This window comes from Chaetodon auriga, chromosome 18 (assembly GCF_051107435.1).
Source record: "Chaetodon auriga isolate fChaAug3 chromosome 18, fChaAug3.hap1, whole genome shotgun sequence".
Classification (NCBI taxonomy): domain Eukaryota; kingdom Metazoa; phylum Chordata; class Actinopteri; order Chaetodontiformes; family Chaetodontidae; genus Chaetodon; species Chaetodon auriga.
The window spans coordinates 8,179,497-8,194,686 of record NC_135091.1 but is presented as its reverse complement, the minus strand read 5'-3'; the positions used below and the strand labels follow the sequence as shown (position 1 = coordinate 8,194,686).

At 45.9% G+C, this 15,190-nt stretch overlaps 2 protein-coding genes across 6 annotated transcripts in view; both read left to right on the top strand.

Moving 5' to 3' along the window:
* eva1aa (eva-1 homolog A, regulator of programmed cell death a) overlaps window positions 1-10,922 on the top strand; it is a 67,074-nt gene extending 56,152 nt beyond the window's left edge. For all 5 annotated transcript variants that reach the window (XM_076757138.1, XM_076757140.1, XM_076757139.1 and 2 more), the window contains 3 exons: window positions 4,342-4,476; window positions 7,341-7,511; window positions 8,915-10,922. In XM_076757138.1, coding sequence (XP_076613253.1) covers window positions 4,342-4,476; window positions 7,341-7,511; window positions 8,915-9,294 — 686 coding nt within the window. In that variant the 3' untranslated portion in view covers window positions 9,295-10,922. The remainder of the gene's footprint in view (window positions 1-4,341; window positions 4,477-7,340; window positions 7,512-8,914) is intronic.
* Window positions 10,923-11,702: 780 nt separating this feature from the next.
* efhc1 (EF-hand domain (C-terminal) containing 1) lies at window positions 11,703-15,037 on the top strand. Its single transcript, XM_076757137.1, has 10 exons — window positions 11,703-11,768; window positions 12,320-12,541; window positions 12,624-12,911; window positions 13,019-13,168; window positions 13,433-13,619; window positions 13,727-13,953; window positions 14,049-14,189; window positions 14,302-14,515; window positions 14,704-14,856; window positions 14,994-15,037. Exons 1-10 carry the CDS (start codon window positions 11,703-11,705, stop codon window positions 15,005-15,007), a joined length of 1,662 nt encoding a protein of 553 aa, XP_076613252.1. The 3' UTR covers window positions 15,008-15,037.
* Window positions 15,038-15,190: the final 153 nt, after the last annotated feature.

The following is a 15,190-nucleotide window of genomic DNA, read 5'->3' as shown; positions in this document are numbered from 1 at the left end:
CAAAACCTCATAAAGTAGTAGAGTAGGTAGATTGCCCAAACTAACATAAAAATGGAGCAGAACCAGAAAAAGCCCTCAGCTCAGACCACCGGTCCCTTGATAGAGTTCACATTACCAGACCTTAAACCTGGTCCACTTTGTATACACAAGACCAGAATGAGTGTGTTAATCACGCCCTGTGACACAAACGCTCTCGGTCACGCAAGCACGTTTCGATATGCAGACGCCGCATGCATCCGTTCATTTTGCACAGTGTGAGGTCGCGCTTGTGCTTTCATTTTGGGGAAGATAAACACGAGGGTAATGCCTCCGATTGGCTCAGCCGCTCACACACACACTCACATCCCTCTGCTGTGCCATCCTCGTCTAAACAATACACAATTTTTTCCTGTGTAATGAATACACATTCCATCTCTTGCGTGCACAAACTTTGACACACAGGCGCACACACACACGTACACACACTCGAGTCCAATCAGCTACTGTCAGCTGGATGCTGTTAGGGCTTTACGCTGGGGGTTGGAGGAGGAGGAGGAGGAGGAGGAGGAATGCAATCTCAACACCTTCAGCTCCTGCCCTATTCACCTTGCATGTTGTTCTGCAGGAATGCCATTAGCTAAGTGAAAAATGGCTCTGTGTGTGTGTGTGTGTGTGTGTGTGTGTGGATGGACGGGCTCGTGAGCAGGCAGATGGCTGCATGCTTCTCTGTGTGGTGTTTGAGTGGGAAACGGCAAAGTGCTGAAGCAGAATAAAAAGCATTTTTATGACTTTAAGTGTGTCTGTAAACATTGATTTGAGTTTCTGAGGCACTGCCTTTTCTGTGTGTGTGTGTGTGTGTGTGTGTGTATATGAAGTGAATGCCGGGCCTTAGACAGCACTTTAATGTTGTAGATTAAGTCGGCACTGGCTGTGTGCTGATTGAAACCAGACGCTTTTGCTCAGACTTCGTACACACATATTCCAGCACGCTGCTTCAGCACACTCTTTTTTTTCCAAAATGCTTAATGCCCCTTTAATGGGAAATTACTACCCAACGTGTTATGCATTTTGTCATCTGAACGCTTATCCACTACATAATTAATTTTGTCAAGCAGAGGATATCTGATTTGGAACTCTCTTCACGTAGCTGCAATTGAATCCCATCTCCTGTCAAAAGTGTGTGTTGTACACACTCTATTTCACAGTTTCTCACACACTCACTGTCCCGGCTCACATAATTCTTGACTTTTGCTTCGCCCGAGATAATTCGGATGACGGTCACCACATTAAGACAGCTTAGAGTGCTTCACAGACAGTCGTAGTGTAGATTAAGCTCGATCTTTTTAAAGGACAAAATCTCAGAGCGCATTAAAGAATACCCTCAAACAATCCTCTAAATATTTAGTCCCCAGCAGCCCCCCGTGTGTACTCATAAAGGCTAAAGTCTGTTCAAATTATTGGCCCAGGTCTGATCTCATCTCAGATTTAGCATGGTTTAATATTTCATTCTATCCCCTCTGGCTTACAGGGGCTTTGTCCCGACTGTGTTCTGCAGCGGTCAGCACATGGCCCGCAAACACACACGTACGGACATGCACGCACACACACACACACACACACACACACACACACACACACACACACACACACACACACACACACACACACACACACACTCTGAAAGCCGGGCTCTGCCAGTGTAAACACAGCCCATTGTTATGGGCACTCTTTTCCCGCCTCGTATCTTCGCTCCCCGTGGCGATCCAGCAATCTGAGAGGTACAGCGATGGCACGGGTCCCATTCCGTGGAGGTTTATATTAAGAATCGCGAGGGCTCGTTTGCCATGCGTTCATGTGACCGTGCCATTATAATGCAGGCTGCAGAGTGTGATTTATGTCCGCGGTCTCTCTCCCTCTTTCTCTCTTTTACTGGTACACTTTTTACTGCTTGGCTCCTTACGCGTGGTTTGCGGCCGTTTGCTTCGAGAGGTTTTAGCCTTTCGACAATTATTTTTAGACAAACAGCATTTGCTATACTGTACTCGCTCTCGCCAACAAAGTAAGCCCATAGAAAAACATAACGTAAGAAGTGGCTGTTAGATATTCTGAGGGTAAACAAGTGTGTTGGACTCTGTGTGTGTGTGTGTGTGTGTGTGTGTGCCAGAATATGCGTCTATATGTGTCCTGCACAGGCATCTGGTGCAGGCATTGTATGCAAGGGTGTATCTCAGAAATATGTTCCTTAATTGTGTAAAAAAAAAAAAAAGTGTGTGTGTGTGTCACATCGTGGCGTCTCTCAGCTGTGACCCTGGGCCACATGTGCAGCCAATTATGTCCAATCAGAGGGCTGTAATCAGGGCGTGGCGTGGGGATGGTGGCAGCGTGGCAGTGGGGGAGCTTTAAGACCCATGATTAGTGTGTCAGGCTGATGAGGAGGGACAGGGGGAGCTGCCAGGCTGAATCCTATTTCTTCATCTCTCTGCCTTTTTCACCTCCACATGTGGGGAGCTCTGTTTATTTAGTTTGTGCCAACCAGACCTGGCTAAAACGGGGTTTCAAGTTCTTGGTTTTTTAAGGTATTTAGGCGACAGATTGGTGCGGTTTGCCACACGAGATGATGCAATTACAGGCAGGTATTTAAATGTAAGAGTATATGTTTCCACAACGGGCGAGCGACCTGCCACCATATGAACTCTCCTGAGGCGGTAAGGCCAAGCTGTCGAAGCACATTTGAGAAATGAGAAATCATTCGCTGCTTCTATTAGTCTGGCAGCAGCCCTTTAGCTCGTGGCATGAAGAGAACCAAAAAGCTGGAACCGGATTCGGCGGCGCTCTTTGATGTCTGTCAGTAAACCAGCTTTGTTGATTGGCTGCAGTAAGATAGCATCAGAAACTCCTCTCACATGCGCATTGCTCCATACAGCTCCCTCCGTTCAGTTGGCAGACCATAATATGACATGCATGGCAAAATCAGTTAGAGAGCACAAGTGTGTGACTTTGTGAGGCTCTTTGTTAATAAAGTTAATCAGTCACTGCTCGCACTGACTGTGTTTACATGCACAAACTCTTCAGGTTCTTGCCCAAAAACAGGCTATTCCTACTGAGCTGTTCACATGGCTGATGACAATGACTGTTTCCAGTAATGCTCTGGTTTAGTGTACATGCAGCTGTGCATGCTCCAATTAACAAACACAGCCTCTCCCTTTCATTCGTTCATCCACTTCTTTCCTTGCCGTTGCGATATTTGTGGGCGGGTCTTCGTTGTACTGAAACCTCGTGCTCACGTCGCAGTTTGCTCAGTAAAGTATGTTATGTTACTTAAAATTGACCAGTGTTGACTTTCAGTTTCATACAGGACATGAACAGTGGTCTTCTCGGAGAAAATCCTCTTTGATCCATCCACCCCACCGTCCTCCATATGCAGACTTTCTTGCTCTTTAAATCACCTGACTTCCTGCTTTGCCCCTGTCATAATTACTACCGCCATTGGAGGTCGCTGCCTAATGATAGATGTAAGCATGGGTTGTAATAACCCACTTGCAAGGCCGACCTGTACGGTCGTTTTTCTGGTGAGGACGGCCTCATCCACGTCTCCAGAGGACGGCAGCTTTGTGGGGTCTGCTCTGCTGCTTCCTGCACTTTGATCGACTCCTGGAACACTGCCAAAACGCTGTCTCTGGAAATCTGATCAGTGTGTTTATTCAAACAAACGCTCCATTTTTACCCTAAATCACATGTCACAGTCTCACTATTAGTGCTACTGATGTCAGCAAAACCGGGCAGCTGATTATCCGTCACTGCCCGTTTGTTTGTGCAGAGCAATGAAAATGCAAGAATGGCAGAGAGGGAGAGAGAAAGCTGGACTGGCAGTCATCTGCTGAGCTGTAAATCAGCCCTGATCTGACAGGGCAGACGAACACAGTGACCGGAGCGTGGCCCGGCCTCCAAAACCACATGTGAGCGGGCAGGAATGTATAGCCCACTGCATTGTGGGTTTGTGTCAGGGGGAAAGAGTGCAGACTCCCTGACTCAAAGGACACTGTGAGGTTGGGGGATGTGGAGAGGTGAGGAGGAGGAGGAGGAGGAGGGGGCGGCATAACTTTCGGGAATCAGAGTGCAAGTTCAGGAGGAGCGTGTGAATCACGGCCGTCTTGCTGTTTATAGCTCCTGTTCTCTGTCCCGTCGCAGTTTACTCCGAGTTCAACTATTTTCACTTTCATTTTTCAATGAAATGTTTGAGAAATTAACACAGCTGCACATTCACACAACAGAATGAGCTGCTAATTATCTTCTATGTGTCTTTCTCTGATTCCCTCATCCCCAATCTCCCCTTCTTTGCTCCCTTCATCCTCCTCTTCGCAGTCCCAAAGAAGTTGCTCCAGGAGCAGGGACCCAGACCGCCGGTGTACTCCCCTCCGCCCAGCGCCCATGACCCCAACATAGTGGGAGACAGCCCTCCAGAGGGGAGCTCAGTCAAAAGCCCTGACACTGTCCCAGGTGAGGATATAAGCATTTTCACTCTCACACACACTGACACACACTCGCAGCCTCCCATGGAGAGCAGTTAACACTAAACAGTCCCAAGGCCTCCCAGGCATCAGGAGAAACAGTAATTCAGCTCTCAAGTCGGGGCATGTACGTATGTATATATATATATACTTAAAGTCACACGGGTTCAACTGTTTCCACATGTATCCGAGCAGAGCCATCGGTTTGAACCATTTATGATCATCAGTCTTAAAAATATACTGCGTTCCAGTGATTGCACTTATATGTGACCACAGTCTAAATCAGTGTTATATGGTCAAAGTCCCATAGAGAGAAAGAGGGAGAAGATGGCGCAAGAACAATGAAATGAAAGGGTGAAAAAAAAAACGAGACGCCAGCAAGGACAGAAACTTAAACAAAGCTTTATTCATGGGGAATGGTGGCCTGCGTCCAGCACGCTCAGCGCTCCGCTCGGCTACCAGCTCCAGACTAATTAGGAGGACGGACGGACGAGCGAATGTGGAGCTAAGAGAGGGAGCGGACGGGAGATGTGTGCCGCTGTGCTGACAGTTGCTGACGCATGAATGGCTTCACTTCCTCGCGCCGTCTAGAAAAACCTGTTTCCATCTGCGATGCACTGATAGGGGATGAAACACAAGAAGAAGGGACATGAGGGACGAACATGAAGGCGGAACAAGAAACATTTTACTGTAAACACCGTCGGCATCCTGATCTTCTCGCTTCGTTCGTCTCATTGGTGTTTGTTTATTTTCAGCCCGACAAAAGGCTGCGCATAAAGAAACAGATTTGATCTTTCTGCTTGACCAGCATGCTGCCAGTTGACTAAACAGCCGGGTCACCAGTTTCATACTTTCACATACCGTGCGTCTTAAAGGAATAGTCCCACATTTTGAAATAGAGATGAGAAAATACATATGAAGCTACAGCTAACAGCCAATTAGCTTAGCACAAAGACTGGAAACAGTTATCCTGGCTCTGTCAGAAGGAACGGGGTGGGTGAGGAACTATTTCTCAGCTGAGAACAGAGACTTCAGGAGACAACCACTGGGTTTCCGAGCAGCCAGTGGAGACTCCACTGACTGAGACAAAGTCCAGCACATAACCCCCATAAAACCACAAGATATAACATGTTAATTGGGGAGTTTTAGAGGTGCTGGTGGTTCAGTTTTGTTCCCTCTGGACCGAGCCAGGCTAGCTGTCTCTGCCATCTTCCAGTCTTTATGCTAAGCTAAGCTAATCAGCCGCTGGCTCCGGCTTTGTATGTATCACACAGATGTAAGGGTGGTATCTATCTGTCAGGGTCTCGTCTAGAATTTAAAATAAACCTGAGTGAATTTCTGTCGTTACTTGGCAGGACGAGATGGTTCTGTAGAAACTGTCCCACCCATTAGAAAGGCCAAAGAGGTTAAAGTCAGAAACCACAAGATCCAGACTTTTTATTGTCTCCATCTTTGGTCCTAACTGCTTGTTACTGTGGCGTTTCTGCACTGCAGTTCCCAGAGACTGTTTGGCCACAATGGAGTTGTCTTCTTCCTGGAATTTTCTTTCACTAAAGTGCTGTTTTTTTTTAAATCCCTTCAGCCATGATGTATACTGTAAACCCAGCTTTAACTACCCAGTTCCAGTTATGTCCGCCACAGATGCAGAAATTACCAATGTTATATAGTAATCGGATTATTAGCAATGATTTCACCTTGTGTTAAAAATATATGATCAACATGCCGATTCACCTGCCTATTTTTAAGTACGTTAGGAAGAGAGTTTGTGGTCTATTGGTTGAATGTTAGCTGATGTGTGCACCACAGCAGTGGGCCCAGGTGGAAACATTTACCTCCCCGGTGAGCAATTCCAGCCTAAACTGCATTTATCAGATAAAGAGAAGCCTGACACACCTTACAGCCTCTGCAATTAGAGGTCATAGGTGTGTGTGACAGCTCACCGAAGCATGCTTACCTACACTGACAAGGAATCAAGCATGTCAATATGACTGTGCACACATGCGCCCAGAGTTGAGGCTTAGGTCACTGGACTGAACGGTCCTGTTTGTTTTTAGCTTACGCGTTGTTTTTTTTTTCCTCAGTGACGCATCGCTGATTCATAGAGCTACAGTTACAGTAGTTACACTAACCCACTTAAATCCACTTCAGGTTAACTAGAGGCGACTGTGCTCAGAAGACGAGCGTCTGAGGAGTGAAATCACTCTGTTCTCTGAGCTCGACTCCTCCGCTCAACACAAGCCAGCACGTAAACACCGAGAGGAGTCGTACGGCGATGAAAATCCAGAGGAGGAAACATTTGTTCCCATCTATAAATAGACTGTTTTTAAGATTTTTTTTTTTTTTGCGGGGGGCGGGTTGAAATGTTGCCAAAGTGCAAACGTTTCCCATGTGGTGCTCTGTTTCTTAATGGCCTGAGTCAGAATGAATTTGACAGAAGCGGATGTTGTGTTATCATCTGAATCACACAGCTCTCCGTGAACATGTGTGCGTCTTTGTGCGTGATGCATCTTTTTACAGAAGTGTTTCTACTAAAAACTGAAAAACCGCCGAGAGGCTGCGGATGACTCAGTGGTCTGCATGCTGTAGTCACAATACCTCAGAGACGATACACTCTTATTTTACTGTAAATGACCCCACCAGCGCCGTCAGTGTCTGACTGTACATGCGGTAATGAACCCACTCCTGGTGTGTCATTGCATGTGGGCCCACAGGTTTGGACCTCAGACTTCAGTCATGTTCTACAAGTGGAACATTTAAAAAACATCTGTCTCAAGAAAAATGCTACATGATCTACCCACTTTCCTCTGCTCTGGGCTGTTAAACTGAACTTTCCTGCTCCGTCGTGTCTTGCAGATCGGAAGAAGATTCGGGAGACAAACCCCAACGAGGAGAAGTTTTCAGAGGCTGGAGGAGGAGGAGAAAGGCCACTGCAGCCCCCAGGCGTGAATCCCATCATCAACTCCTCCTCTGGCACCAGCATGGCCCTCATCAGCAACGCACTGGCCGCCTACACTTACATATCAGGTCAGACAACGTTCGTAAAATCTTGTGTGACATCAAATCACAAGCAGTAGGGAGGTTACTTCTCAGACTAAGTGACTTTAGGGTTTGAGTGCACGCTTTCATGTGTGGTACGTGTGTGGCTATCTTTTGGCTAATATCCCCTATTTCCTTTTTCCTGGGACTGAAAGGTGGGTAGATGTGGGCCAGGGGAATGCAGATGTGAGGCAGAGATAAACGGCTGCATACACACACAGCACACACTGTCAGTCACCTGCCTCAGCCAGCTGCTAGCACAGACGTTGCAGTAGTTTGGGTACTTCCTGCTCGATCACCTCAAATAAACAGTGTCTACATAGTGAAATGTGCACGTCATGCAGTCAAATAAACATACAGTGCGTGCACTGGACTGTGTAATGGAAGCTAGCTCAACTTTGAGCTCTGAACTCACATATAAGATGCCATAAACTTTTAAGATCTGCATTTATAGACTGTATTTTATTGAGGAATATCACACCTATCAAAACAATGTATGACCTTTAAGTGTTGACTTCAAAAATCTAAACTGAGTCTGTTTAAACCATGTGTTACTGATATTTGCGGTTGATCGTGTACAGGCTTTTTGTGAGGAAAAAGGGGGCGTGAACCCTCCGAACATTGCAACAGAAAACCTGACAAATGTTTATTAGTCATAAAAGTCTCCTCTATAACATATAAAAAGTGCTAAGATATCAAAGTGGTGGAAAATATTGAAAAATACTGAAATCTGCAGGAGGTCAGCACATGTTGGGACCAAGACAAAGGGTGAAGAGTTTCCCTCTGCAGCATTCACTGTATCCATTTTAGTTGTGTTATAAACAACATATTTATGAGACTAGAACAGTTAAAAGAGTTTCTCTTGTAATGTGTGCGGGGTCACGTCCTTCAATGCCTGTTCTAAGGCTGGACGAAGGGCCTCGTAGGATCAGACCAAAGATGAAAGGAACAGGTGTCACTTTGGTTCTGACAGTCGTGAAAGAAAAGTCCTACTGAGAGGAGGACGAGGAGGAAGAGCAGCTCAGTCTTGCCCACCTGGAGCTTGAGGTGGTGGGAGGCATTAACCAGCATTAACAACATGTAGAAAGACATTTCTGAAGACCAGGGGAAGGAGGAGTGCAGGACCTATCGAGGTTAGCAGACATTCTGAGGCATGTTGGCCAAACCAAAGCACCCAGCTGAGGAAGTGAGTAATATGAGCTGGAAGTGTGCAGTCAGTGTTCATTGGAGAGAGTGAGCCATCAAGTGAAATATTTCATAACAAAGCAGGCTGAACAGGTCAGAGGGAAATAAAAGAGACCCAACATCAGTCACAAAGATCCAATTAAATGTTTGACATGTTTTCTGTAAGAATCAACTAAACCTAGCACTCCCCCCCCCCCTCATGACAGACCACCCAGAGAGGGCAGCGCTCTTCTTCGTCTGCGGCGTGTGTTTGGGCCTCTTCCTCACCCTCTTCGCCCTGGTGGTCCAGATCTCCTGTCGCACCGACTGCCAGCCCCGCCAGCGGCCTCCCGCCAAGAAGCGAGCGCGCCCCGCCGACTCGTCCTCCGATTCCAGCGACTCGGACTCGGACTGGGACACCACCTCGGACCTGTCGGCGCGGCGGCACCGCCGATTCGAACGCACGCTTAACATGAACGTGTTCACGTCGGCGGAAGAGCTGGAGAGAGCGCAGAGGCTGGAGGAGAGGGAGCGGATCATCCGGGAGATCTGGATGAACGGGCAGCCGGACATCCCCGGGACACGGAGCCTCAACCGGTATTACTGAGGACTGCTGAGGGGCTTTTATTATCTAGAATGACTTGAACAAAAATTTAGGACGCACTTGGGTTGGAGAGGGGCGAGAGACCCTTATGAAGCTTTACAAGCAAGCATGCAAAAGTGACTCATTGCAGACTTGGAAAGAAAGTCCTCTCTCTCTGCTGGTTTGCATATTCCTCTGGGTACCATAAGCTGTACCCCGTTCAGTTCGAGAATAAGCTCCCGCTCTGCATGGTAAGCTCACCTCTTAGCCGCCTCTCTCTGCCGGAAGCGAGGGGTGAAAGGCTACGCTGCCTCGCCCGTGACCTCAACAGGCCTTTTTGAAGTGGGGATTTATGGGTTAGCTGCCTTAGACACACACAGGCCTGTAGAGACTACATGACTGAAGGACCAAGGCCTCAGACGGGGCTGTTTTATGCAGAACGTGAGGCAGCTGCAAAAGACTGTGACACTTGGAGCTTTACGCCCAGCGCCCTCCAGTATTCAAGTGTGGACTTTGCAGCACGAAGCAGGAAGACATGAGCTCAGACAGCGGGACAACGTAAGACAATCTCTCCACAGTGAATAACCACGCTGCCTTTTGAACTTCATAAAACCAAAAGATATTTTTGGGGGGGACTTCATCTCAACCCTTATGAAATCTATTTTATAATATTTAATAGTTTATTGATGTTGTGTATTTTTGTTCTCAAGTATGGTTTATTATGAGATATTTTTATACTTGGCGAAGGTTGTCTGGCACCTCAGGGATGCAATCCTAGTGTTTCTGTGTTTGGTTGATGTATTTCCTAAAGAAGGGGATCGGCCCGTCTAAACAGCGATGTCAGCATTTAAAGACAAGAGTTAGAAATATCATATAAAGAGCCTCAAAGAGGTTTAGCGATTTAACCTTATTTTTGATACAGTATGTTTAATTCACAGTGCAGTGCCTTCTCTAGCTATCAAGTCACTGTTGTCAAGAGTGCAGCTGGTGTTTAACTCCGTAAGTGGTCGAATGGTTTATCAATTGGATATCTCAAATTTATCTTATCCTGTATTTATTCCCTTTTATTATTACTGTTGCTTTGCTGAAGTGGAGCATTTGTAAGATCTGAATGTCTCTGTCACACGTTGCACTTGTTATCTCCCCACGTGTAAATGTACATAACCAGAATATAGCGATTGTGTATCAGTGGATTTGTAAAAAAGATTTCACGTCTTGTGTCAACTGTGCCCCTGTTTCAAAGACACCAGTGCTAAACCAGATGCTTGTGGTGATCGCTGCTCATGGCCGTCTGGAGAAGGAACCAGCACTGAAAAAAGGTTCGCAGAGGACGTGCAGACCGCGTCTCTTCAACCGTGATGCCAGTTTAATGAAATAAGCTATTGTCAGTCCAGTTCTGTTTGTGCTGCCCTGGATTCAAGCGTAGAAATTATTCTAGTTTTCAGAAAAAGCTTGGTATTTTCCTGACTGAGAGTTTAACTGAGAGGACACAGGACATATTAGGGTCATCCACATACAGACCGCCACTCTGTATATTTTTTATAAAGACACTTTCAGATGTGTTTAAATTTGGGATTACAACGTGCCAATAGCTGGTAAAGTGAGACCAAAATATGACTCCTGTGCTTGGAATAAACTGTGTTCAAAAATAACTTGTCCACTGTTTTGTTTGGTCTTGCACATTTTCTCCTGATGTTGTGTTTTGCTTTTTAAATGTTGTGCAAAATGTGCACAACACTTGTAGCAGGATCCAGACGTGCACAGAACTTTGTACTGTAGAAAAAAGGAAATCCTCTAATCTCATGATAATCTAATAACACAAATATTGAGTTAACACTCTACAATAAGATCATCATGAGCACTAGATTGTGTGTTTTTGATGACCTGTGGGAAGTCTGTCAGTGAGATTTATTGGTGTTGCTCGCCCCCTGGTGGTGAAATGCGAGCGCTTCAGTTTGTATAAATTGTGTATGAATAAAAATCAGCCAGATATATTTATTTTTAGTTATGACAAATCTTTTCCAGATATAACTTATTGATTATTGATTGTAGCACGCGACAGAGAACTTTATTTAACGTACACATTCAGAAATATTCAAGGAAATGCTGTTTAACTTTTTTAAACTTTTTTTTTTTTTCTTAAAACGTTTGTCAATCTATTTCTGACCATTTCGACATTACTAAATGTCCTTGAGTTTTCATTCGTAATTTGTTGTAGTTTTCAGAAATGTATACATTATTTATTTGTGAATTCGTTGCTCTCGTGCCGTTTCCATGGATACCATAAACTTACCGCCGCGGAGCCGTCGTGTCGCTTCACACGCGAACAAAACCTCATTTTAAAAAAATCCTCAAATCAGCCCGACAACATAAAACCCGTTTTAACGTCTTGCTGACGGGAGGACGTCGAAAAACGCACGTTGAGACCCGCAATGTCTCGGAAGTGGAATAGCCACGAATTACCATTTTTACCAGGATTCACTTTTCGGGATTTAACGGTGAGAATACGGTTAAAGTTTGTAACGTTACAGAGGGAAAACTAGCGAGGTTAATTTAAGGTGTTTTTAAGTTAAGTTACGTTAGGCTGACTGACGTTAGCGCCATAGTTTTCTGTCTGTAATGCAGATGTAATTCCTGCATTCCTCCACTTCTTTATGTCGACTAACTCGCAGTTTTGAGTGACTTTCAGGCCTTTTTTTAGGATGCTTTTACCAAAGATTTCCGACTTTTTCCACAGCAGAGCTACGTTAATAGCTAGTCTGACATTTACTTTAAATTATTGTATCATTTATTGTAAAATATGTGAGATAAAGTACTCTCAGGTGTTTATTCCAGGGTTGCGTTTACTACATTGTCATGCACAGGTGTTCATATTATTCTGACCACCTCTACGTCTCACATACTCACTGCAGCACAGACTCAAAGAAAAACTGCCCTTTTAGTGGAGTTCACCTGCATCAGTGTAAAATATTTAATAAACCCAAATGTGTATTTCTGTCGTGATGTACCAGAGTGATTTTACTCCCTCCTCAATGATCTTTCTCTGCAGAAGTCGGCCTTCCATCGTCCCCGGACGCTGTACTTCAAGAATGGCTATGCTCTGCCCCGTCGCCCCACTGTGGGCATCGGACAGGATCCTCTTCTGTCAGATCAGCTGCTCCAGCAGGAGATCAGCGAGCTGTCCTTTGACATAGCAGACATTACTTATGGCTCTCGTGACCAGAGCCTGGTCGAAGAATTCATCCCAGCTCACGTGGCGCTCGACAAAAAGGTACAATAACACCAAGAAGTGTCAGAGCAGCATCTGGAGATTTCTCTCTTGCTGTATCATTGTCTGAGCGTCTTTTTTGTAGGTGCTGTGCTTCAATGCATACTTTGAGGAAAATGTCCTGTACTCCCCTGATGAGGATTACCGCGTGCGCCCTGTGGTCATTTACTACTACCTGGAGGATGACAGCATGTCCATCACTGAGCCCAAGGTGGAGAATTCTGGGATACCGCAGGGGAAACGGATCAAACGCCAGCATCTGCCGAAGAATGAACATGGAGAGCATTACCTGTGGAAAGACCTCAACGTTGGCATGGACCTGAAGGTGTACGGGGTCAAGTACCACATCACACAGTGTGACGATTTTACAAAGGTACAGCACTCACCTGTATGAATGCTCTCGCTGACATAAAAACATTGAGATGTTGTAGTAAATACACTTTATACTCTTTGCATGTGCCTCTCATTCATCATGTGTAGGACTTCTTGAAGAGTGAGGGCATTATTGTGAACGACCCCGAGCCGATGCCTGTCGATCCTTACACCAAACACCGCACAAACCCTCCGCCTGTCTACACAGCGCCCCCCAAATTAAACCGCACACACCAGTTTCTCACCATGGATGGTAAGGTAAAGGAAATTCCCTCCTTTCCAAACTCAGTGGGGAGCCATTAGAGAAGCAGGAGTATGATAACATAGTTGTTATACGTACCATGCCTTACACTTTGGCAAATGCCAGTCTCCACTCTTAGTAGACTTTTTAAAAATGCAGAAAACGGCAAGGCGACTTAAAAATAAGTGTAGTTTTAAGCCACTGAAGTAATCAAATAAGTGATCTTGTGATGGCATTGCATACCAATTCTAGTTCCAGGCTCCTAACCTCTCCTTTGTCAGGTGCTGCATTTCTTTGCCCTGTGGGACGACACTGACTCGCTGTACGGGGAGACCAGGCGTGTTACCATCCAGTATTTCCTGGCGGACGACATGGTGGAGATCAGAGAGGTCCATGAACCCAACAGCGGACGGGATCCCTTCCTGATGCGCAGACAGAAGCTGCCCAAGAAAATTAAGCCACAGTATGGTGAGAGGCTGCAGCTCCACCAGGGACGCTTCTTAGCAGCACACCTGCCTCTTCTGTGCACCCTCTGCTTTCGGTTAACTCGCTGCTGTTGTCTTCTTTCTTTCCAGAGACCTTTCCCAGCGGCGTGCTGGAGGTTTCAACAGAGGAAGTGGACGAGTATTACTCCCCCAAAGACTTCCAGCTGGGCCAAACGATAAAGCTGCTGGGTCGCTGCTTCCTGCTGTATGACTGCGATGGCTTCACTAAAGAGTATTACCAGCAGAACCACCCTGACATGGAGATGGAACCCATCGAGGTACCAAAGAAGACTGACGTGCTCTACGAGAGGAAGAAGGTGAGAAGCTGATGCAAACCTGATGATGAGGGCGTGTGACTTTATGTTGTTGGACATCATTGTTTCTTTCTCGCTCATTGCCCACATCTGTCCAGGAGGTTCCTCCCTACAATGGTTTTGGTTCACTTGAAGACTCTCTCCAGAACTGTTTGTCGTTAATTCCCGAGCCTCCCAAAAAGAACCTGCAAAAGATGTTAGAAAACAGTGACATAGTGCTGCGCTACGCTGCCAGGCTGGTGAGTGAACCCTCTGAGTGACTATTGGTTGGTTATATGAAGCAATCCAGTAATCCACAGCAGGGCATTGTTTCTCCTCTCGCTGAAGCTGTTGTGTGCTAACGCGTTCCAGGACTCCCAGAATCCCCACGACGAGGGCCGACAGTTCATACTGTCCTACTTCCTGTCCAATGACATGATCAGTATATTTGAAAAGCCCACTCGCAACTCGGGCATCATCGGCGGCAGATTCCTGGAAAAGACGCGCGTCCCCAAGCCGGGCTCTACAGTGGACAATCCTGAGTTCTACTCACCTGCAGACTTTGCTATTGGAGCCACTGTGGAGGGTAACGTTCTCCTTTTACCAGCCTCTGTTCATTATAGCCTTGACATGTCTTTCTAGATACATTAAGCTGCATCTGACATTAGAATTGTCGAGGTAAAATTTCATTTTCCAGTTGGGGATTAAGAGATAACAAAACCTAAAAGCTCAGCTCTCAGCGTCTTTCTCGTCTCTCCCATCTGTTTTTTTTAGTTTTCAGCCACCGCTTTGTATTGACCAATGCTGACCGCTATGTGCTGACGTACCTGGAGTCTGTCTCAAGCGAGATCCCTCATGAGACTCTGGAGTCTTTGCAGCAGAAGTTGGGTGTGGAGACGGCAAATAATCAGCCATCTGACCAAAATGGTAAAAACCAAATCAGCCATTTAGCAAAACAGGCTTCTCTGTAATTGTCCGACAATAATGCAGTTTTCTCAGTAGATGTCACTTTTTTACAATTTGGGACTTAAACAGCAATTTATACCCATTCTTTTGTCATTCAGAGCCATCTTCATGATGTCAAGGAAGGCTGGATTGCCGTGTGTGACCCCAAGAATATGAATTAAAGCCTTTGCAGAATGTTTCTGATCATAATAAAACACTGCACCTGCAGTACAAAAGGTGTTCTGTTTGGCAGAATCTGAGAGCTTGTGGAAATTCATCAAATACAACAGTTGTCTGGTGTTGTGGACCTTAAAAT